Source organism: Platichthys flesus, chromosome 23, assembly GCF_949316205.1.
Source record: "Platichthys flesus chromosome 23, fPlaFle2.1, whole genome shotgun sequence".
Lineage (NCBI taxonomy): Eukaryota > Metazoa > Chordata > Actinopteri > Pleuronectiformes > Pleuronectidae > Platichthys > Platichthys flesus.
In genome coordinates, this window is record NC_084967.1 from 11,213,138 (window position 1) to 11,236,690 (window position 23,553).

General features: G+C 42.2%; 1 protein-coding gene across 1 annotated transcript; it reads left to right on the forward strand.

Annotated features, from left to right (window-relative positions):
* Positions 1-779: 779 nt before the first annotated feature.
* Positions 780-21,171, forward strand: ube2h (ubiquitin-conjugating enzyme E2H (UBC8 homolog, yeast)). Its single transcript, XM_062382670.1, has 7 exons — positions 780-1,092; positions 14,190-14,266; positions 15,110-15,184; positions 15,275-15,314; positions 16,171-16,223; positions 17,534-17,662; positions 17,816-21,171. Exons 1-7 carry the CDS (start codon positions 1,040-1,042, stop codon positions 17,938-17,940), a joined length of 552 nt encoding a protein of 183 aa, XP_062238654.1. The 5' UTR covers positions 780-1,039; the 3' UTR covers positions 17,941-21,171.
* Positions 21,172-23,553: the final 2,382 nt, after the last annotated feature.

Consider the following 23,553-nt stretch of genomic DNA (forward strand, 5'->3'; position numbering starts at 1 on the left):
TTGATCTACAACACCCTCGCACCCCCTACGTGACACTGGGGGCCCTGAGCAGTTCTTTCAGCAGCTGATTGCTCCACCCACTGTGCATGAAGGAATGATTCCACAGGTCCTTCATTCAAACAGCCGTCAGACTCTACAACACCATCTGAAAGGACATTGTGTCATTTGGGTCATCTTCACATCACAATAAGTCCTTCTATTTATGTATGATCGTTTTTCTACGTGCTCTGCAATCAACCTGTGCCCCTGCACTTTACCTCATAACAAACCACTCCAGTGAAAGATTTGTATATAATGTACATACTCAGTGTAGCATGCCCGGGTAATCATGGTCTGACTCTCTTTACTAATGGTTCACAATGATGACAGTGTGAAAACACGTAAGACGAAAACAAAACCAATATTACTTATCTTAATATCCTTAGTGAAGACCAGTATATAGCCCTTTAAAGATGAGATGATATTCAACTAGTCTTTTAAATTGTCCTCAATTTGGCTGCAACGCTGTCTACCCCTGAAACTCCAAAAGTTTATTTTGAACTTGAACCCTCACCCTCCCCTCCATCTGCATAGTGATAAGTACAGTGGCTGAACTATCCCTTAAAATACAACATGACAAATAAACTCTATAAGTGCTGATGTAACCTGAGTCTTTGAATGTTTCTATTAATTGGAAAAACAACACAGCAAAAGAAAGTGGCTCCAAAACAAAACTACAAACACGGCACCCGGTGGTGACGTGTTGGTCGCAGACTTGTGACGTAGGGGTCGCGGAGGGATCCCAGCTTGTCAGAACCACGGCTCAGAGAGGCAGTGAGCAGCATAGGACCACCGTTAGCCCAGCAGCTACTCATTAGGACAGGGAGACAGTGAACCGAGAAGACAGACCCGCAGCTTTGGACGTTTCTACCGAGCCAATGTTAACCTCCGGATAGTCGCCGTTCTGCTGGGCTGCTCTAAGCGTTTCTAAGGGGGGGCGGTTCGGAGCCAGCTTTCACGTCGCTACGCTGGTGTTCTGCGGTGGAAATAGCCCCCAAACATGTCGTCTCCAAGTCCGGGTAAAAGGCGAATGGACACCGATGTGGTGAAACTGTATCCTTTCTGAGCATAAACAACATCTCGGTGGCTGTCCGGTCAACTAAACCCTGCATGTGTGTGTGTTGTTTTGTGTTGTGTGTGGTACGAGCTGATTCTGTGTGTCTACGCCGCTTGTTTTGTCTCGACAGCGCAGAGATGATGGGGCTGTCGTTGTGAATGACTGGTGTTTTTGTGTAAACAACATTTTTCGCTAGCAAAGCCAAATGTTAGCTATTTCTGTCCCTGTGAGCCCCTCCACGGGTCCTCGGGACAGCTGTGTTATCTCATCGCTCCCGTGCCCGTGTCCTTCCATTTCTTTTCGGGGTACTTCACTCCAAGAACTGTGTGTGTGTGTGTTTTTTTTTCTTTCTAACGTTAGCTGTTAAGCTCGTTGTGTATATAGTGACCGACATTGTCCTGCTTGTCCTCCCAGAATGTCTTTTCTCCCATCGCCTCCAGTAGATGTGGCAGCGGTGGGCTGGTGTGTTTTCAAAGGAAAACACCTCATGTCACTTTGCTTTCTTTGTCCAGCCTGTTGTGTGTCAGGGGAGTTGAGTCAAACTGGCCTTTTTGTTTTTACACATTGACACAGGAGCTTTGTTTACATAACGTCAGGCTAACGTCAACTGGAAACGCTGCTGTCTTTTGTTCCTCTCTGGCAAAAAGGAAGAATGGCCTGTGCAGCATGTGTGTGTGTGTGTGTATGTGTGTGTGCACGTCTGGATCCAGTTAGCTTCGCTTAGCTCAGGTTTTCTTTTCGAGGTTGTGTTATTGCATCTGCCACTTGGAAGTGCTACCTTGTGACGCTGCTGAGCTGGCTTGCTGGTTAATTTCAACATCAAAATGGCCACCTGATCTGTGTGTCTCACTGTACTTCAGTGTCTGTGAAACTGGCACCAGTTGGAAACACTGGTTGTGATGTGTCGTTCCAGGACTGTTGGGAGTGGGGAGAGAGTGTGACAGCTGGTGTCACGTCGTTTTTCTTTACACTGTGAAATGCTTGAACTTTTGGGCAACATCCAGTGTGCTGTCATTGTCCCAGTGTTTACTTTGACCCTGCTCATTTGTTTCACTTGGGGCCTGACAGAGGGGGAGACTCTCAAAATAAACCCCAACTACACATTTCCAGCACAGGCAGTGTTTTTTTGTTTGTTTAAAGAACAGAATGAACAGGTAGTTGTGTGTTTTTGTCCCAGCACAGTGGGAACCAGCTAAGGGATTGGGTGGCCTGTTACTAGCTGGAAGCCACACGAGGGAGGGACATAGAACAGCTGATGGGATGGCAGTAAAGCTTGATCAAATATGGGTCTAGAAATGAGCTGGTCCAAACAATTCAAACACAAGACTTCCCAACTTTGTTAACACCATCGTTACGAATGAAAAGTTCTTTGTTAAAGTTTAGGATAACATTGAAGAACAACTGTATTCACAAGTTATTTTTTACATACACACTTCTAATAGCTGACTTATGCAACACTAATTCTGCATTTCATAATACATCCTGTCTCATGCCACCAGATACAAGTCAGTATGTCACCCGCCCATACATTTTGCAACTGCATATGTCTGCAATATGTGAACTCACATCAAGGAGGCAGCTGTAGCATGTTCTTTCTGAGCTACATTTTTCTTGTTATTTTGGCTTGTTGCCTAAGGCTCTTTGTTACGTCTGCTAGCTAACAAGAGAGCTAGTTTGAGCAAGTTTATTCCCTACCACTCGACCCTGCCTATGTGTCGGCTATGAGCTGTGAGTGTTGAAGCAGACAGAACAAAGAGCTTTTAAGAATTGAAGCAATCACACTCACACAGAGCTGTGCAGTGGCTGTATTCCCCCTCTACTTCTTCATCTACTTGACTGACAGGCAAGAGCAGGTTTGCTGAGAGCCACCTGCTTGAATCCATACAATGACCTGAGTGTTTTCCGGATATCGTGGGTCAGCAGTGGGTAGCAAATGTTGACAAAAGACCCCCCCAGCTGTAGTGTTTAAAAGTAGGTATGCAAATCAAGAGTTTTATTGACTCACGTAGCACATCGGTTCACTGCTGACTAGGCTTTCTTGTAGGGCTGGAGCGAGGACTGGTATGGGCACCAGTTCCTTCCTTCTGTTTGTGTCCCCAGAGCAAAACTTGCAGTAACAACCTCCTCTCTGTGCTCCTTATGCCAGTGTCTCCCTCTGGTGTAACCAGAATCTGAAACTCACACTACCTTTTAGACAGGAGCCTCTTCTTTCTAATGTACTGACACTGAGAGCCCTCACACATTAATTTGCTGGGGCCACCGGAGAGCTGAGAATCTGGAGCGGGGACCATGAGGGAATTCATGAAAATGAATCTCAGAGTGACCTAAGCATGTTGTTTTACTGGGTTTAAGCTTTGTCCTAAGCCAGACAGATGAATGGCAGCTTGCTTTGAGCACTAAATGTACAGCCTTTGTGTTTGCATTACATTGTGTTGCAAGTAGCCTGAACTGTTTGTACTATTTGATGAAATTGTCATGGGAAAGATACAAGACATGGTTCACAGTGACTTCACATAAATATGTCTCTATTTTCCTTACTCTTTCAGCCCAACTTCACAAACTTGCATTGAGTGGCCCTGAAACAACTTGCTTTTTGTCCAGTATTTGCCAGGCTGTATTCCCAAACCTGAAATTAAAGTTTTTCTTCAGTGACCTGCATAACTTCTGACCACTGGCTATTCAGTCTAGCTTTCAGACATGCTGCTTTCCTTTTTGGAACATGGCACTTTTGAAAAAGAGTCTTAGCAGAGTATGTCCTTTCTAAAAAGAGCTTTAGATTCAGCTTATTGTGTGGGGTTGACTGCACCTACTGTGTAGGTAGTTGTGCTATTATTTGCATGTATTGGTCTACTCGCTTTACAAAAGCTTTCAAGCTGTAAGCTGCAGGAATTTTAGCACAGGTAGATTACAAAAGATTCTGCCTATAGTGAACGGTAACACAGGCTATGTGTATGGCCTATATGGATTTAAATGCAATGAGTGAACCAGAAAAGGAAATGTGCAGGGTTATCTGCGAGTTATCTGCGGTACAGTGGTTTGTATAAATCAGGAAGAATACAAAGAACGTCCACAGGTAAACCTCATTTTGTTCAGATCTTTGAAACTACTACTTATCCTCAGCGAAGGCCATTGTTATCCTAAAATTTCCATTAGTCATGGGGCTCATTACTTGAGGTGTTTATCTTTTTGTATTTAAGTCCATTCCAGGAGAACTATTCAGCCTTTTCAGTTTGTTCCAGAAGGGACTGGATAGTTCTGTGACGTATTGCCACCAGTGAATTATATCTGAGAGTGTGGTGATACTGTTGGGGCAGGTATCCATCATGAAACATGGCTTTGATACCAATATATATGGGTCGTCATCATCTTACCCCATATCAGAATAATCAGATGATACATGCATGTTATTTGTCGTCTCAGTGCTTTATCTTTCACCAATTTTTTGTCCACAACTTCCCTGCTTTTTTTTTTTTCTTTTCCAAACGTCCTCCCCCACCACATCCCTCCACCTTCCCTGAGTAGAATACCAATCCTGAGCTTTCTCTCCTCTCTTCTCGGTGTTCGAGCCCCATTGTACCCACTGTAACATGACATCCGGATAGCATTAGCAGCACAGTCTTTTGTGTTTCCCCGTTAACAGGAGCCCCCCCCAGACCTCAATCTCCCGCTGCTTTGTCAGGCAGTGTCCTACAGTCGCAGGTGGCTAATCTGCACCTAGCGCTGTTTTGCTGGTCCGAACCAACACGGTGCAGTGCCACTGTAGTGAAGGAGCCAGCAGCTCTATGTCTGCTCCACACTGAGGGATAAATCGAATGAACAGCAGAATGATGAGCCGATGACAAGAGTCAGGAAAGCTCTGGTCAGGGATGCAGCTGTGTAAAGCTAACAACACGCTTTGTTGTAATTGTGTAATAACTACTTTACAGTAGTAGATAAAAAGGCTGAGACATTTACATCAAACTTAAAACCCCTATAACCATTTATACTGACAGCAAACACGTATAGTAGGTTTAACTAAATATGGATTGTACGGAATCAAGAAGGCTGAACTAAGATAGTTATGTGGATTTTGAGTTCTGGGAAAGCTAAAAATATAATGCTCTCAATTCGAATGGCTTTGTTTTGTATACAGTCAAATACAGTGTACGTCAAAAGATTTATATGTCGTGGTTCTTGGGCTGGGTGCTTGTGGAAAAGTCCTGAAAAGAATGTAATTGTAGGGGAAAAAAATTCTTTGCTATAAAAAAAGCTTGGGCATACTCTGAATTTTTCTAGCTGTTTTATACGTCTAACTTCATATCTCAAAATGTCGAGGTGAAGCGCCTGTTTTTGTCTTGTGTATTTTTGTCAGGCTGAAACATTAAAAATAGACCCATCTCTGCTTTCCTTTAGCTGATCCTCATTGTGTGTGATTGCTGAGGGTATGTATGCGTTTGCCTGCATCCGTGCAGGTTAAATACACCACGTCCTCCATCCCCGAGGGAAGCTCCTCCTCGTTTTCCTCATTCATTTCTTCATGAGTGAACAGTAGGTAGCCTACTCAATAGCGGATGAGGCCCCTTCTTTTCATGGGGGTGCCCCCACCTTGATTGACAGTCCTGTTTCGGGGGTCCAGGAGCAGGGAATCCCTGACAGTAGGAGTTTGAGGCCCTCACTGTTAATCCCACAGTACCAACAGTGGAGCTCCCCGCACGCATGGTTGTGTTCCCTTGGAAAAACAGATGGACTGAAGTTCCTCTCTTTGTTTCGTGTGATTTTTTTTTTTTCTTTTTCTGGCACCGGGAAGCTCAGCCTGCTTCTGCTGCGCTCGTCCACTGCTGCTTTAAATCGAAACAGTGACGAGCACGTTTGGTCATGTGGGCCAGACACAATGAATTTTGACGTTTTCAAATTGTATTATCCTTTTGTTTAGGCTGTGAAGCAAACCAGCTTTATCAAAAGCGTAACCTGCACTATTCACACCCTTTACTTCACTGTATCTGGTTTACTGCCTCTGTCTCATGTGTATCAAGGTGATCAAATGAGCCGTCTGTCTAACACCATGCTGAAAATCAGGTTCTTCCGCAGTTTCCTCATAATGGTACTGTTGAAATTGAAGGTTATTTTTGTGTCTTTACAACAGACTGCAAATCTTGTCTTGTCTGTTAGATTTGCTCATTAGACAGATGCCTCAGATTCAGGTCACTGTTTCCCCTGGCTCAGTTTTGTGATCATTAATGGTCATTTCATTTGTGTGCACATGCACGCAGCTCCGGCACATGCAAGCACACAGAGACTCTGCCGACATTGCTGTAAATAGACTGTTGATTTAGCGAAGAGATGAGAACAGAAGCAGCTGAAGGATTCACGTTTGATTTCAGTGGGTGGGCTCTCATCCCTCACCAGAGAAGACAAAGAACTTAGCCTGTGCAGTGCTGTGCTGCCCCAGCTCTCACACAGGGAGGCAGCTATCAGCTAGCATCGTCTATCTACGGGAAATCTGCATGGCTCTGCTTTGATCAGGATGTTTGGGTTGACTGTTGAGCTTTGAGCTGGGTTATTAGAGGTTGATTTTTCAAAGGTGGGCACTTTATATTGTGGCACCTCGTGTGCGTTATGCAAAATTTAAAAAGTGGGTTTTGGCTATGTAGCTTTAGGAATCATGCAAATTTTCAAACCTGTTCTTGAAAGGTTAATCCTCAGGGGTAAGTTAATGTAGAGTTTTGGTCACTTGTAATTTAGATAAGGTGACACATAACAACACCTACCGTTCAGCATTTACAACTATCTTTTATTTCTTGTTTATTGCAAAGTAGTGGTCAAACTATTGTTAGACACCTAATCCTTTCATCTGTAGATGTCCCTCACAAATTTTCAGAGCAGAAATGGAACTAGGGGACTCTTAGTTAATTTAATTCCCATCCAACATCCAGTGAGTGCAGCGCTTAAGAGCTACTAGACATTTACATGTGGATTTTAGTGAGTCAGGCATTTGGGGCAATATGTCTATTGATATGTAAAACATGCTGCAAGTTTTTCTTTAGCAAATGGCCGCTGGCACTGAGCGTTCCATCATTATTCAAAGGCTTAATACATCAGAAGGAGCTGAATGCCTCCAGAACAAACAGTTTTAAGATTTTTAAGTTGTTGAAAAGATTATGTAGATTCAACATTTTGAAGTAGGTGTCAGTACATTAAAGGAGAATGCTGTCCAAATTGTAGCCTGTTAAAACTGAACATGTAAATTATTTTTGCATATTTTAGTCTTTCAAAGGCAGATAAGGCGAAAACTAACACCTTGATTCAATGTTCCTGACACAGTTGTTAGTAGTAACCACAACAATTCCTGTCAAAGGACTGAGCACTGAGGAAATATAAACCATTAACAGCCCAGTGCCACAGCCAACATATTTAATTGTATTTAACCAGTCAAGTTTATTTCTTTGTGTGCCAGTGGTACATTTTTCACACATTTGTAACTAATTACCTATTAAATATCAATAATATTTATGTTTTATTTAAAAAAATAAGATGAATTAAAATTCTTCATGAGTTTGATTGTGGGTATTTTAATATCTTCTATGTAGTTCTAGTCAGTACAGGTTATCACAACTATTCTCGTAGAGTATTCAAAGGAAAAGATGTCTCCTTGTGGCTTATTCATTTGTTTTGGTTTCACAAAGAACAATCACTTGTGTTTACAAGTATGTGGTAGTGCAGGTTATGAAGACCCCTCTAGCTATGTAAACCTGCTCAGGTCTTCATAGCTGCATCGCCTGTATCTGGAAATCTGAAAGCAGCTGGAATGACCAGAGGGCTGTTATTATCATACTAGTGCACCTCTCCCGCTTATCGGAGCCGCCAGGACCCCATCGTCTCAATGGAGAGAGGAGAGAAGGGCCATAACAGGCCATACATTGAGAGTGGGGGGAAGTGGGCTAATGTTACTGCAGAGCTTGTCTAAATCAGATTTCGAACCATGAATAACTGGCATTAGCATAGCATTAGCTTCTAGCATTAGAGTCCAGTGCAGCATATTGCTGCAGCATTTTAAAGTCAGGCAAGAAAATATGTAAACATATTTAATCTCCTTTTTATAAATTTGCTCAAAAACTCATTTTGTGTAGCACCATCTGGAGTGTGGCTGAAAGGAAGCTGCTGGCTTGTTGTGTCTTCATTCTCCTTTTCGCTCCCTTTTCGCTCAGCTGTATTCACAGGGTTTTCTATTTACAGTCAGTGAACTGGTGTTAGGTGGTTTTTAGTTGTTGAAAGGCTCCAGTAAGGCACCAAATCTCCATTAATATTAAGTAGTCAGAGTTGGACTTAATGAGTAATAAAAGAAAGTAAACAGATGGGGGGGATAAAAGTTGGCCTCAGTATGAGAGGGAGCTAGCAAAGAGGAGGGTCAGTGGGTCTGGCTGGTAATGGCTGCAGGGGGAGCGGTGTTTGTTTGGTGGTGAGCTGATTAAATCACACTCTCACAGCAACACCCAGCCTATCACTCACTCTGCCTGCTGTGGCAGGATGGTTGCTGCGCTACACTAGCTGCCTCTGTTTTCAGGCCGCAGAGTGTAGTGGAGGTCACGCAGTAATCCTGCTCGGCTCAGTGCAGTGCACTAATACATATAAAGTTGAAGACAAAAACACATCTGCGGACGGGCGAGGGTACATGTATGGATGGAGCTTTAGTCTGGCAAAGACTGCAGACGAGCAAACCTCCTTACGGTCATATACTTAAGCATGAAAAATTAATTTTCCTCTGCCCTGCTTTCATTAAGGCCTTATATCAGAGAGTCGAGGAGGAAGCAGAAGGTTTTATTGTCATACCATTGGTATGTCCATTGTTTTAGTACAGAATGTAGCTTGCTGTCTTTAAAGTTTACTTTCTTGCTTTATCTTTTATATCTAATGAATATTAGCCTGTGCATTTTATTCTATAATCTATAGTTGTGTGTCTTGTGGAGGAAGCCTCCCCATTGCCTACACCCTGAGGATAGCTGCTATATTTCCTGCCTTTCATCTGCAAGGCCTTTGATTGTACATTTGTAGTTAGAAAAGGAAGGTCGCTGCATCTCTGAACAAAGAAGTGGTCTTAAACAAGTTACTCCCTGTGAAGGTTCTCTGTGATTTTTTTAAACTAACTAAATTGACGTACTAACATAATCCTGTCCCTATGCACTGAAATTCTTTATACATCTGCGCTAGGACAAACAAAGACTATTTGTTGTCTACATGATGTTCATCAAATGTAGTTGTGCTGCAAACCATTCCACCTCTCCGGAACAGAGCATGTATTCACCAGTGGCAGGATATTGCTCACTGCTATTAATACCCATTGAATATTATGGGTATATTTATAGTGTGGAGATAAAGCCTGCTATATACACTGGGTGTTAACACATGTCAGCCGGCACACTATACAGTTCAGCCTGCAGTAGACAAGCTTAGCTACATTGCTTAACTAATGCTAGAAACTGTGCATCATTAGCATGTTGGGTTGCCAGGTGTTTGTCACCTGTGCTGGGAATCTAGTATTATCAGCTGCTCTACTGCATGTCAAAAGCGTTCTGTAGTGTGTTTAAAAATCTGTGCCTAAAAGTTAACAGTTATTTTGGGAAATTTCTTTGCTAAAAAAAGTCAGTAAACATGTAAATTTTTTTTTAAGTTACAACTTAATAGTAAAGGTGTTCCACAGGGTTGTAGATTTGGCCCTTCTCTCTTTTTGATAATGTCCCTGTAATATTATACAGGTGACAATTTTACCCCTGATTAGGTTAGTGCACCCACAACTCTTCAGTCTAATTCAATCACCATGTTCCAAACAATTTTTGCAGAAAATAATTGCTATATTAATGCTAATGTTTTTGCATTAATCACCTGGGAACCAGGATCCGCTCTTAATATTATTACCCAGCCCAGGCACTTGTTTTGCCCGATTGAGTGTCTGCACTCTAAACTCAGGCAAAATGGTGATCATTCGCCTGTAGTCCACAGCGATGATGTCATTCCCATCCACAGATCTGCCTGCGAGGCAAGATCAGCATTCGCTCTCTTCTTTCATTATCTCTGCATCGTGTTCTTTCTCTTCCCCTCCTTTTGGCATCAGTTTCTCCATGTTTTTTTTTACTTTGTTCTTCAACAGCTCTCTTTATCATCTTCTTATTCTGTTTTCTCCCATGTTACCGCCCTTTTATATTGTTGTTATACCTTATTTTACCCTCTTTTTAATTAAGTGTCTTTCTTAGCTTTGCTTCCATAGCCTGAAACACAAGCAGTGCCTCTTTAGCCCTGCATATAAAAGTCTTCTTCACTGATCACTCCCATTAATCACTGGAAATTCTGCATGGTCTCCCATCTGTTATGCACTAACCTCCCTATTGCCAGAGCAACACTTTCTGTCTCCAAAGGGATAAACGTTGTAGCGTAGTTGATACTTTCCTCATTTGACAGAGGGCTGTCTATGATTCTCCATCATGTTTGTTTTCCATACTTAGACTGCAGTCGGTTGGATGGGATATTTTGATCTGGGGATACACAGGGATCGTGGCCTGAATGGACCAGAAAGAAAACAAGTCTTGTCTAGACCACAACCGTAAATGCTATTTACTGCATATTTTTGCACTTAAATCTTAAAATGTGCTTTTTATAAAGTTCAATTTCAGTATAACATTGAGTTTGGTCCTGGGATAAACTTTGTAACATTATAAGGAGGCTAATTGGTAACTGTCTCAGAGCTTTTTCGCGTCACAGTGTTTTTTTTTACATGTGATTGATGGCTTTCAAGCCAGTGTGTTAATGTATGAAGAAAGGTTGGCAGTGGAAGGACATGAACTCTCACTGCGCTGCTGCTACACTTCACGGCGTTCAAGGTTGTCTCAGATGGCGCAATGAGGGAATGCGTACCTTATGTTGTGGACTGATTTGGCCCAGTGTATCAGATTATATGTGTGTAAAAGGATATTGACCTGGTGCTATCCACAGATTATGATTTATCTTTTCTAATCCAAGGTGGGGGGATGGACAGATAGTTGTTCCTGTGGGAATGAGGAAGATGTAAATGTATAACCTTGATCAAAATACTGTCATAAGAAGGTAGCTGACCTATAATTTGTTGAAGTTGTTGAATCATGGTTGTGTGACTCATTGAAATATAGAATATAAGATGTAAACATCCCTGTATAACCCAGTTGCCGTTTTCCTTTCATGTCATCTCTTGAGCTGAAACCAGTTTGCCTTCCTTTGTTAGAATGCAATGTGTCCTGTCACATTCATTCAAAACTGCCAAAAAATGTATAAGTTGTTGGTCTGAACTGTATGTCCTGCTAATCCGGTTTTTATTTGGACTGTCCACTTATTTTAGTGGCTGTTTGTCAACTTACACTCATCTATCTTCCAGTCTGACCAGGAACTGATCTAACAGACCTGCTGAACTACTTAATTTAGAGGTACCTGGTGTTGACAGTGACTTGTGGTTGTTTATAAGGTGGAAGGAAAGAGTGCTTGAAGCCTCGGGCCCCTCTGTGAGTGTTGACCTCAAAGCCTAAGGTTGTTGCTCAAGAAAACGATTATATGAGAAATACATGTGTGCGTGTGTGTGCGTTGCTGCTATGGTTTTTCTCCAGGCAAAACACGAAAATACCCAACCTTCATTAATATGATTCTCACACAGGTTTTTGTGAAGGCAGCAGGTTTGGTGGCTGATGTGTTTGCGATGGAGGAGGGCGTTGGAAGGTGCTCAGTCCAGCCACAGAAAGTGGGCGTTAATACACTTAAATGTCCCTTTAAGAGACTCGTGTGTACGTTTAGTATGTGAGAAGTCAATTGCTGCAGCATGAGCTACTATATTATACATGTATATTCACACACCTCTAAGACCTCAACCCTTTTGACTTCTTCTTGCTTGTAAATTCCGCTTCTTGAAAAGTGACCTAATTCTACTATCACTGCGTCCTGTAAATCTCTCATCATAAACTAAACATCCATAAGGTTAAAATCTCATTTTGCTCTGACAGGTCAGCTCCTCCTGGCCTCTGTTGGGCCAGTGGAGCATAATCAATGTTGATTCAACCCCATTAATAGTTTATACCCACCCTGCGACTTTGCTATCCTCCATAACATACCACAGACACAGTCCATACCATCCCCCTTCTCTGCATCGCTGCCCCCACTCGTGGCCGTGCACACATTACCCCACACACCACTGGTTTCACCACTGGGTAGGTGCATTCATAGATGCCCTTACGTGAAGGGCAGCACTGGGCAGAATGTAAACATAATGCATAAAGGGGGAGCATATATTTAAGAAACTGCTTACTTCCTGTTTTGCTTACATGCGTTAGGTTATATTTTATTATATGATGTTAGCAGTTGTTCATGCTGCCTCGGACTTTGCCTCAGAGTGGCCCCTCCAACACGAGTTTGAAAAGACAGGTTCCTCATCTCTCTGACAATGACACATTTCTCTGCTGAAGCCGGGGATTCAGTCTCTTGCAGACTCAACCGTAGCTTAAAATAACCTCAAGTTTGATTAACCCTTTGGGGGTCAGTGCTACTGCTAATGGGATACACACTCAATCAGGATTGACAAGCCATCTGCTGCTGTGCGGGCATTGGAAAACTGATTTTCATCCCATCTCTTGTACCTTCTGTCTCTTATGTGCTCTGATGCTCTCGCACTTTTTAGCCGTTTATCGTTTATCATCTCCCCAAGTCTCTCTGATTCAGCTTCATTTCCTCTACCACTTCCTTCTGCGCGCTTTAAAGTGAAATGATTTCTCTGTGATGACTTTGTGTTGAATGATCTTAGCAAGCATATATAATTTCAACCCAGCTGTAATGTGGGATTTGGTATATGATACACTGAAGAGGAATAAGCGCACGTTCTTTGTGGTTTGTTTTTATTGTAATTATGTCTATAGAGGAAAAGACTGTGACTGTTTCCTCTGCTGGAAAACATCTCTCCTGGGTAAATGAGGTTTCTCTAAATCTCCAACACGCAGTGTTTGGAAGATTGGTAACGTCAAACTAAAAGAAAAAGTTAAATTCCTCTTGTCAAGTCATTATTTACGTTATAATAGCAATAGGAATAACTGTACCTGTGTTCAAACTCACCAAAGCCTTACACAGCAACTAAATAAAGTCTAAAAACTAAAGTGAAAATAGTTTTTAGAGACAAAGCAGCGTTACAGGTTTGTTTCCAGTGTGGGTGGTAACATAAACCAGTACAATCTGTACTGTGTTGCTCTGTCAGGACTTGTGCTTTATTTCCAGCTGGGCTTTTAGCGACTGACCAGTGGAGGCAGGCTTGCGTGGTCATTAGGGATGAGTGAATATGATCTGCCAACCAACCTATTGTGACCTGTGTGTGTGCGCCTCCGTTTGTGTTAGAGCCCAACTGATGTATCGATTGGTTGGTGTGAGCATTTTCACAGATATATCAGAATCGGCATTTATGTTTGCCTTTTATTTCACAGAATAAACTATGTAGAAATATCAAGCCGCGATAACATTTCTTTGTCATAAGGTTTTGTCAACTTCATCTTAGAAATCATTGAACCATACTTTTTTATATTTTCATATATACTGGCCGATATATTTGTATCTTAAATTTTTTTACAACCTAATTTCAGCCCCCAGACATCCATATTTGAGAGGCTCTAGTTTGTTCATGTTCACTCTGTTGTCTTTATTCAGCATGCACAATGACTGATTGGCACACAGTTATTGATTGTCGTTGAAAGGGTGTCTCCAGGGCCAGGGGTCAGACTGGAACCCAAGTGTAATTTTCATGCATTGATTTGTTTTTCACTGTGTGTCAAAAGCCATCATTTCTCTCTTTAGTCTTCATAACTCTGTTAGCTATGGAAGAACGATGTGGTGTAGAAAAGAGGAGAAACGTCGGACTCTGTTAACGTCTTTGTCTTCGCTGCAACAAAACCTGTGATGATGTATTACACTGGAAACACCCGCAGCTGAATTAACATTCTAGAGAGGCCAATTGCTAGTGACCCTGAGTATTATTCGAGAGCTGCTCATCATTGTGGTCCCTCGGCTCGTGTTGGTTTATGTGTGTGAGGTCACATGTGGCTGTTGTTGTCCTTAACGGCCTTTACAGCATCGAGAGCAAGCATGAAGTCACCATCCTCAGTGGACTCAATGAATTTGTAGTGAAGTTTTTCGGACCACAAGGAAGTGAGTATTACTTTTTTTCAATTTGTTAAAAATGTTTGGTACTGTCACATTAAAAAAGTTTCTTTAAACTTCCTTTTGCTCATTAATATGTCCCAGAAATCTGATATGTTTTCTTCCATGTTCCAAGATAATTCACACAAATTAAGAACCAGTTGTCTCAGCGTCCTCCACTTCAGTCATGCTCCTGTTAGAGGTTCATCCCAGGCCACGGCTGAAACCGGGACCGAGGCCACAAAGGGTAAAACAGCCAGGAGTCGGGCTTGAGGGGGAATTTGGACGATGAGAGCGGCCTCATCTGCAGGAAATACTTCCTTCGTCTGCTATACGCAACATCTGTCGCGCTGAAACCACTGCCACTTACACACCAATAAAGAGAGGAAGTGGGTGTTCCTCCAAACTCTGCCAATTGATATGGCAACCTCTGCCATCCATCCTCACCGAGTGTGTTTCCACTCATCTCTGTGTCGCCCGGTTCCGGCGGGGAGCTCACAGAGGGTCCTGTTACACACAGCTATTCTGGGAGAGCACCGCACACTCAATCACAATCTCATTCTCCTCGGCTTTGATGTTGGTGTATTTTGTGAGGTGATTTGGAGGTAAAGAAGTCTCCCGGTCGGAAAAGTGTTACGGCAAAAAATAAAATAAAGTGGCAGAGAAAAGTGGCACGAGCAGCTTGTTTCTCCAGCGGCCCCCTTCACTGTTGTGTTTGAGCAGAGGAGAACATTGGTATAAAGCTGCACAGTCTAAATCTGCAGGAGAGCATGAAGGATTGGAAATGAGGTTCAGCAGAGTGTAAGCCTCTAGTCAACGTTCTCTTCTTTGTGTCCCCCCCCCCATGTTCAGCGCCGTACGAGGGAGGTGTGTGGAAGGTGCGAGTAGATCTCCCCGACAAATACCCTTTTAAATCACCATCAATAGGTAGGAACTCCAGTGTTGTATGAGGTATTGTAAGATCCCACCTTAGGTATTTTTACATTGTTGTCAACTCCATTTTGTTTTCTTTTACAGGATTCATGAACAAGATTTTTCATCCCAACATTGACGAAGCGTAAGTTAAATCAAGTTATAAAATCATATTTTCAAGAAACTTACCAACAACGACTATTGGGTTATTGGTCATTAACACTTACTTTAATACAATGTGTAGTTTTCCACTTAACATTGTATTTTCTTGTTGTAAACATTTGGTCTGTCATTGTAACCAAAGCATTTGTTGAGTTTGTGGATATTTCTTGATGTTTTCTGCATTTCTTTCTCATATTTAAATCATTTAGGCCACTAAGATATTAAAAAGATTAACTAACGTTCTGCGCCACACTTTGACTTTTGAACGAGCCACTGAATCTTGGCACCGTCGGCTAACAGCAGCAGATCACACAAATATTTAACTAGGCTAAGCACTTTGTTTCTGTGGCTCCATTAATCCACTGCTTAGTGGCCAGATCCCTTGAAGGATACATGAAGGTGGTTGCGTCTCTGTGAGGACTGACAGGCTGAACCTGTGCTAACTCCCTTAAGGAGAAGTTCTGCCCTCACGAAACCAACAAAGTGTGTGTTGTACTTAAAACCAGGAAATGACTGAGAATAAAAATAAAACAATTACTCGTGAGTAATGACCATTTGGAAACAAATAGCTTGACTTTCAGAGTGCACATACATTTTTCCAGTCGTCCATCCCCCACTATTTATTATGGGATTCTAACAGCTGGAAGGCCTAACTTGGATTTGTCCTCAAATTTCTGCCACTTTTGAAATTGAACAGGTCTTGTTTTGCAGTAAAAGTACTCAGTTGAGAAGAAATGGCTGTAAGGGGATCCTGTGCCCTGAGCAGAGACACATAGATTCCAGCTCCGCCCCCCCTGGGCCTTCGCCCTGTAACTCTTGTTTTCCTCTCCGTTTCCCAGGTCAGGGACAGTGTGCTTAGATGTCATCAACCAGACATGGACAGCCCTTTATGGTGAGTGGCTCCCGCTGTGTATGTGTTCATATTAGGTTTCCTCACTGGGGTGTGGGATTATTTGCAGAGATGTTGACCCGGTGCCATCAGCACCAAAAAGGTGACCGGCGGCCCCTAATGCCCAAGAGTGGGCGCATTAAGCACTGGTGCACAATTGGCCCTAATCTGCTTACGGAGGGGAGAGAACTAATGAGGTAATACCCTCACCCAGCAAGGTCAGAAAACATTCACCATCGACGGGGCTGATTTACTGCCTGTCAGCTGTGAGCGACATGCCCACAAACTCTCAGCGATGGCAGCGATTGCACTTAACATTTTCTCACCCAGTTGCTCTTCTCACTGTCGCAGCATAATCCCTCTGCTGCTCCCCACGTCCCTCTGCCCTTCTCCCTCTTAATTTCCCAATTAATTTCTCATTACAGTTGCTCCACGGGGCTAAGATAGCTGCTGAGCAATAGAAATGACTTAACTATAATATCCCCAGCAGACGTTTGAGCATCTCTCACTATTTGTGTTCAGTGGTGATCCGTGTGGCTCAGAACAGAGTGTTGATCCAATTTGATCCAGTTTGAGTATCATGCTTCAAAATGAAGTCAGGGTCAGGTGTTCTCCTGTGATTATTAACAAATGACGCAGCTTGTTCTGCTCTTTTATAATCGAGTCACATGTTCTTCACAAGGATCTCATTTGTGATATTTTGCCTTTGTTTGAACTTGTTTAAAATGCTAGACATTCTGTTGTTTTGAGTGATTTAAATACAATCACACTGGACCAACCTTTAAAGATTTGGCCAATCAAGCGAGCATTGTGTATCATGAACTCCAGCAAAAGGAGAGAGAGAACAAAGGCAACTGATTGAATCGTGTAAACATGATAATGCTGCACAACAGACTGAAGGAAAACATTTGTTTATTTCATCTCCTGGACCCAACAGTGACTCCTAGGAGAGGAGACAGGAATCACATGTTTTCTACCAGGCCTGACAGCAGAAAGGGAAAAGGATTAGTGTGGCCGTAGCTTTTGTGAGGCTACTGGACTGAGGATAACTCATAATATATACATCATACGACTTTCCTGTGTTATTACTTCTGACTGATGTGTGTATAAATAGATGGTGAGCATTCCTGTGGCCAATTATAGGAGATGGCAGATTTCCATTTGACATGTAACTGCCAAAATGCTGGGCTGGCGTTTCTCTGTAATGTGTCTTCAGATTAATAACATTTGAAAGAAGCCTGCTAGTACTTGCCATTAAATGCTCAGCAGATTATATTGTGTCAGTTGGGATATCATTTCGTCTGCTTCCACAGATCTGACCAACATCTTCGAGTCGTTCTTGCCCCAGCTCCTGGCCTACCCGAACCCCATCGACCCCCTGAACGGAGATGCGGCTGCCATGTACCTTCACCGGCCAGAGGACTACAAGCAGAAAATCAAAGGTTCAGCCTCATGAAGATCTACTGGCTGTAGATCCCACATCCCTCTCTGGGCACACTATGTCCAACAATATAACATACAGATCTTCGGTTTCCAGTTGTTGCTGTCTGACCCTGCTCTCCCTCTGTCTCCTCTCTGCCTCTCTCCCTCCACAGAGTACATCCAGAAATATGCAACAGAGGAGGCTCTGAAGGAGCAGGAAGACGGGGCCGGCGACTCTTCATCCGAAAGCTCCATGTCCGATTTCTCAGAAGACGAGGCCCAGGACATGGAGTTGTAGTGATAGGAGGGCTCCCCATCCCACCCCCTCCTTCAACCCCCCAACCCCCACCCCACCCCACAAAGACTATATTTGATTTCCTAACCATGAGAAAGCAGACTTATAATATTCATATTTAAACAAGTTGATTTTTTTATTATTATGATTATTATTATTATTACTACTACTAAACAAGGATTTTTATGGATATCTAGCCTTTGGTGTGTTTGACAGACACCCTCCCATTCTGTAGCTGTTCCTCCCTACAAAGACGTCACAAAATGCTTTCACATTCTCTCCCTGTTATCTCTCCGCATTTTAAAGGTGTGTTACATAGTGGTAGGCACGAAATCTTTGCTTCTAAAACAAATTCACACTAGTGTCATTGATCAACTTCAAGAAGAATGTAACAATCAGCTAAACCTGGCACCAAAGTCCATTTCAATTTGAAGCGATATACAACAGCAGTGGTCATATGGTTACTAAGCGGAACTGAGTACAAAAAGAAGCGATTTGTTGAAGATCCAGGTCGGTGTCGTCTCAGTCCTCCTCACATTCCTCTTACCTGGAGTTTGCTGCAGTGCATGGCCCATCACTCTCATTGGTCGGACCTGTGGTGTTTACCTCGACTACATCCAATGCCCCCCCCCCCCCAAGTTAGCGTCTGCCTACCAGGATCTCTGTTTGGACATGATGACAAAATAAGAGCCAAGTATATGACATTTAGGCTTGTAGCAATTTATTAGTTGAGGTGATTTAATTTAATTTGTAAAGGTTTGGGCGGGGGGGGTGAGTGTCATTCATTCATGGTTGATTCATTGTGGCGGGTCGAGATGTATCTTGTGATGCGGGGAAAGAGATTTCTATCGCAGCTCTGAGTTTCTTGTGTGCTTCACATTTTCCCTGCTGGCAAACTACCCTGTACAGTGAAGAGCCACCTCTCTGTAGCCTCATGAGAACTCAGTGTTGAGCCCGATACACTGACCCAAATGTTGCCCGTCGAGGCGAACATCAGTCAAACTATCTATAAAACCTTGAATGTATTCAGTTTGTTTTTTGATTTGTTTTTTTGTTGTCGTTTGTGGCAGATTGTGGATCCCCGTAGTGGGTTATGGAAAACTGACCCCCACTCTGACCTCCCTCTTCTGTGCCTCATCACAAGAAGGAATTTTTATTTTATAAATAAATAAAAAGTCCCCAAAAAAGCCATGAAGAAAAAAAAGCCAAAAATAACTAAGCACACCGGTTTTTACTCATCCCCACTTTTCTCCTCCACCAAAAATTATGATTTCATATCCAGCTCTGTTACAGATTAGGGGAATCACCCGGGGCTGAGAGGCTCGGGCGTATTTGAGCTAATGTAGGATCATTCGACTTTTATGGCTCAGGTTTTGAAATACAGGTTTGGTTGTATCGTGCATAGTGATGAAACATTTCACACCCATAAGGTATTGGACGGATGGAAATCATGCTGATACATGTGGAGCCGTGTTCTTGTTTTCTTTGACATGTCAGGATAGTTAGTTTTTCTGGGTGGTGACTTCAACTTCACAACATATGCTATATGGCTGTTTTACAGATAGAGTTTAGCTAGTATGGTCTGCTTACCGGATAAAGCGTTCACTGCTCCATCTGACCTTTAGTTAGTGTCTGTCGTGTGGTTAAATGTAAGATACTCCATAGATGTGCCTGCGTGTCCTCGTCTTGCAGACCCAGAGTTGTACAGACAAGTGTGAGTGGTTTCAAACTGTTTGAGCTAAAGTGAGCCTGATAGATCTAACTGTGCAGACATCAGAGGTATTGATCAGCACCTTGTTGACCCCGCCCCCCAAATAACACGATTTACCTACACACACTCTGTGCCCAAAATAAAAAAATGTCCAATATCTATCAGGAGAGTTTGCCTCACTTGAAGCCATGCGTTAATCATTTCTCTCGCTCAGCCGGCAGAAGTTTTGGATGTTAGCTTCCTGCATATCGAGCTCCTGCCAACCCTCGACACGTCCAAGGCAGCGCAAAGCCACGTCTTTGTTTTCCACGTCTTCAGAGTGACGATCGCACAGAACAAACCTTTAAACGCAGCCTCACAGGTTTCACAACTGGCCTGTGTGGTTTTTTTTTCTCTGTCAGCTGCCTATGAGTGTGTATTTATTCATTCATCGCAGAGACCTCCTTTTTTGTTTTTAATCTTCATTAAGTGCCACTCTTGTAAGTGACGGCTCCGCTTCGATTAGAACTTGAAATTTGGGTTTTCTTTCTCCTTGTTAAGTAATTCAGAAATTCTTGCTTTACTTTGACATTGGTGCAGTATTGAACTTCGTGTGCTGACAAATACAGTATATCCGAGTTGAGAAATGTACTAAAATAGCACAATAATGTGCAGTGGTGCAACAGGGAACTAATTATATTTTGTCTTTTTCAAAAACAAGTTTCTTGTGTTTTGGTAAATACTTATATTTGCACCTGCTGGGCAGTAAATTAATGACAAACTCAACTGTGGCCTGGTGTTGAACTCGTGAAACATGGCGATTATCATCTTCATATCTCAACAACTAAAGAAAATGTCCTCAAACTAGTGATTGATTGTTCTTCCCATTGCAACTTGATGTCTAAATTATTTTTGAATGGAAAACACATTTCCTTTTTCTCCTTTTTATTTAATTTTCCTTTTGTCTTTCTCCTCTGCACCTCTTCTGCTCTAAGATAACAACGTCTTAAACACCCACAGTTCAAAAACATGACTCCAGAGAACTAGGACTCACATGGTGGTGTATCAAGCCTTAGTCCCTGCAACCCCCCCATGTGTTGACTGTGTCTACTCGTGCACTTGCATGCTTCTGGTGTGGAGTGGAGGCTCGACCGGTGCACATCTCCCATTCTGTCTTGTGCTCCTGTGGATTTGTGCCCTGTGCTGGCCTGTCGCTGCCATCAGGGGATTTCTCTGGCACACGCAGCATGGAAAATGGCAGATTTTTATATTGGGGGGTAAAAAACTGTGTAATAGGTACCTAGTGTGTGATACTTGAGGGTTAAAAAAGCCAAAAGGTTTATTTTGTTTTGTTTTTAAAAAGTCCATCCTCGGTCTTCTTTTCATCACCCTCGTTGCCCTCCTTGTTTTTCTTTTCTTTGCATTGTGAAGTTTGTCAAAAAGACAAATGCTCTCTATTAATAGGCTTATAACACCATAAATAGTTGTGTATAAAATAAACTGTTATAACTTCTTTTTTAATAAAACATTCAATGTGTACAAGCGGTCTTTGTCTGATGCTGATGCTTCTCATGTGTTGTAGTTCATGACAGATCTTTTACACACGGAGAAGCCCTGTGTGAGCATCACTTTTCACTTCAATACAAAATGTTCTCTATTGTAACACAAACTCAGCTTTAAAACTACATGAGCTTGTTACTATAAATATAAAATGCTCACTGTATTCACTTGTGAATAGACAGATGTTTTATGGTGCACTATTTTAACAGTGGGAGTTTCATATGTATATTTTCCAGCTAATCCAAACTGAAACTCTCCATCTAACATAATTTTAGCACAAGCAGATCTCAACAGAAGACAAACAGTATTTTACTTGAGGAATTTATCTCATATTTCTTCAAACAGTAAATGTCTCAAGATTGAACTAATTTGTTTAAACACATTGTTGAGTTGGAAACAATGTCAAGAATATTGTGATAAATATAAATACATAAATATAAAAATAACTAAAATAAATCCACATGTTATTATATGTCAGTGTTAATATTAAGACTGAACTTTGAATCTAATGAAAACAACAAATCCTGCAGCGGCGTTCTGTCCACAAGGTGTCAGTGTAGCACCTCTCTCCTGTGCCATGCGTCCCCTCCACTGCTCTCTCAGCCTGCACAATATGAACCTCTGTCTGCCACGAGCACTGTGAAACATGAGACCCAGGTGACCCAGGCTCAGGCACAGGAGCCGCCCCCCATTTTCCCGCCTATGGCGCAAAATGCCGAGAGGGCGGCACAAGAGACTGATTTATCATGACGTGAGACATGCAATGTAAAACAAGCCACTCTTAAAAGTACTTAAACGTTACTTTTATATTTTGGGATTTTAGATACTGGATGATTTAACATGCTTTAAAAACCTATTGTCTTCAGGCGCCTTACAAAGTCTGCTGCTGCTCTTTTCCATGTGATGTCCTGAGGCTGCCCCCTGCTGGCTGCTGGGTTCCTCTGCTGCTCTAGATTGGTTTATGCAGCTTGTGATTAACTAAAGTTGTCCATAAAAGAAAATCTTTAATATCCTTCAAGGGCAATTTGATGTACAACCAGCAATCAGTGCACAGCAAAATATATATATATATATATACAATGTAAATAAAACACAATATAATAACCCTATAGACTAGGTAGCAGGGGGAAATTACTTTTTAATAAATTAATTGATAAGTCGACCAACAGAAAATTACCTGTCAACTATTTAGATATTCTCGAAACATTTCATTCTACTTTTAATTTCCTGTTGTGTTTCTAATAATTATTAATGTTGGTGATATTTTCTTGATAAATGGGTGGAAGTTTTATTACCTCTGCTAGGGAGGTTATGTTTTCACCTCTGATTTGTCAGTCAACAGGTTCATGTAATAAACTACTGGACCAATAACCACACAACTTGGTAGAAGGAAGCTTCATGTATCAGAGATGAACCTATACGGCTCGGTTGAGCTCTACTGAGTGCCAGTGTAGTGAATGAATCTGGAATCTTCTCTCAAACCCCCCCCCCCCCCCCCCCATAGGGTTTGTATTGTGAAGCTAATGAGGTGTTTTATAAAGATGTGATCGAAAACGTCAGACCAAGTGAATCCACTTTATTTTTCACCTCACAACAGTTCCTCATAGCAGCATGATGCATACAAAGAGATGTATAAACACCTCCTCATTTTGGCAGCATCGTAGGGACATTTGATGACGTCACCACCCGTGGCTGCGTGGACAAGCAAGTCAGCATCTAAAACATCCTCCTGGATGGATCCCTGTGCGAACAGTCAGGCGGCGGCTCACACAGCATTTGTGCTTCCGCCTGACGTACACGCTGCGGTGATAGACTGTGGTAAGAGTCAATGATGAATAAAGAAAAGATTAAATTATCAGGTGCATAATTCAGAAAGCACCGCAAAGTAGAGGAGGAGAAGAATAAACAATATAGAGGTAAGAATCACCCCGATTGTGCACATCATGAATGTTTATTTGTGTCGACATGACATGATATGCTATCAGTACAGGACTCTTTTTTATATTTTGTATTGTATAGTTTTTATTGTTTTTTATAGCTTACAAATTTGTTTGCCTGTGTGTCCATCTGTATACAGTCCAAAAGTTCTTGGGGATGCATGACAGTTTGCGTGTGTATGTTGGGGGGCGCAAACTGTCATGCATCTGCAAGAACTTTTGGACTGTATACACATGCACACACATGCAGACAAAATGTTAAGCTATAACAAACAATAAAACTATAGATTATAAAATATAAAAAGAGTCTGAAATCAGCTGTACTGATAGCATATCATGTCATGTCGACAAAAATAAACATTAATGATGTGCACAATCGGGGGTGATTCCTACCTCTATATTGTTCTTTCTTCTCCTCCTCTACTTTTA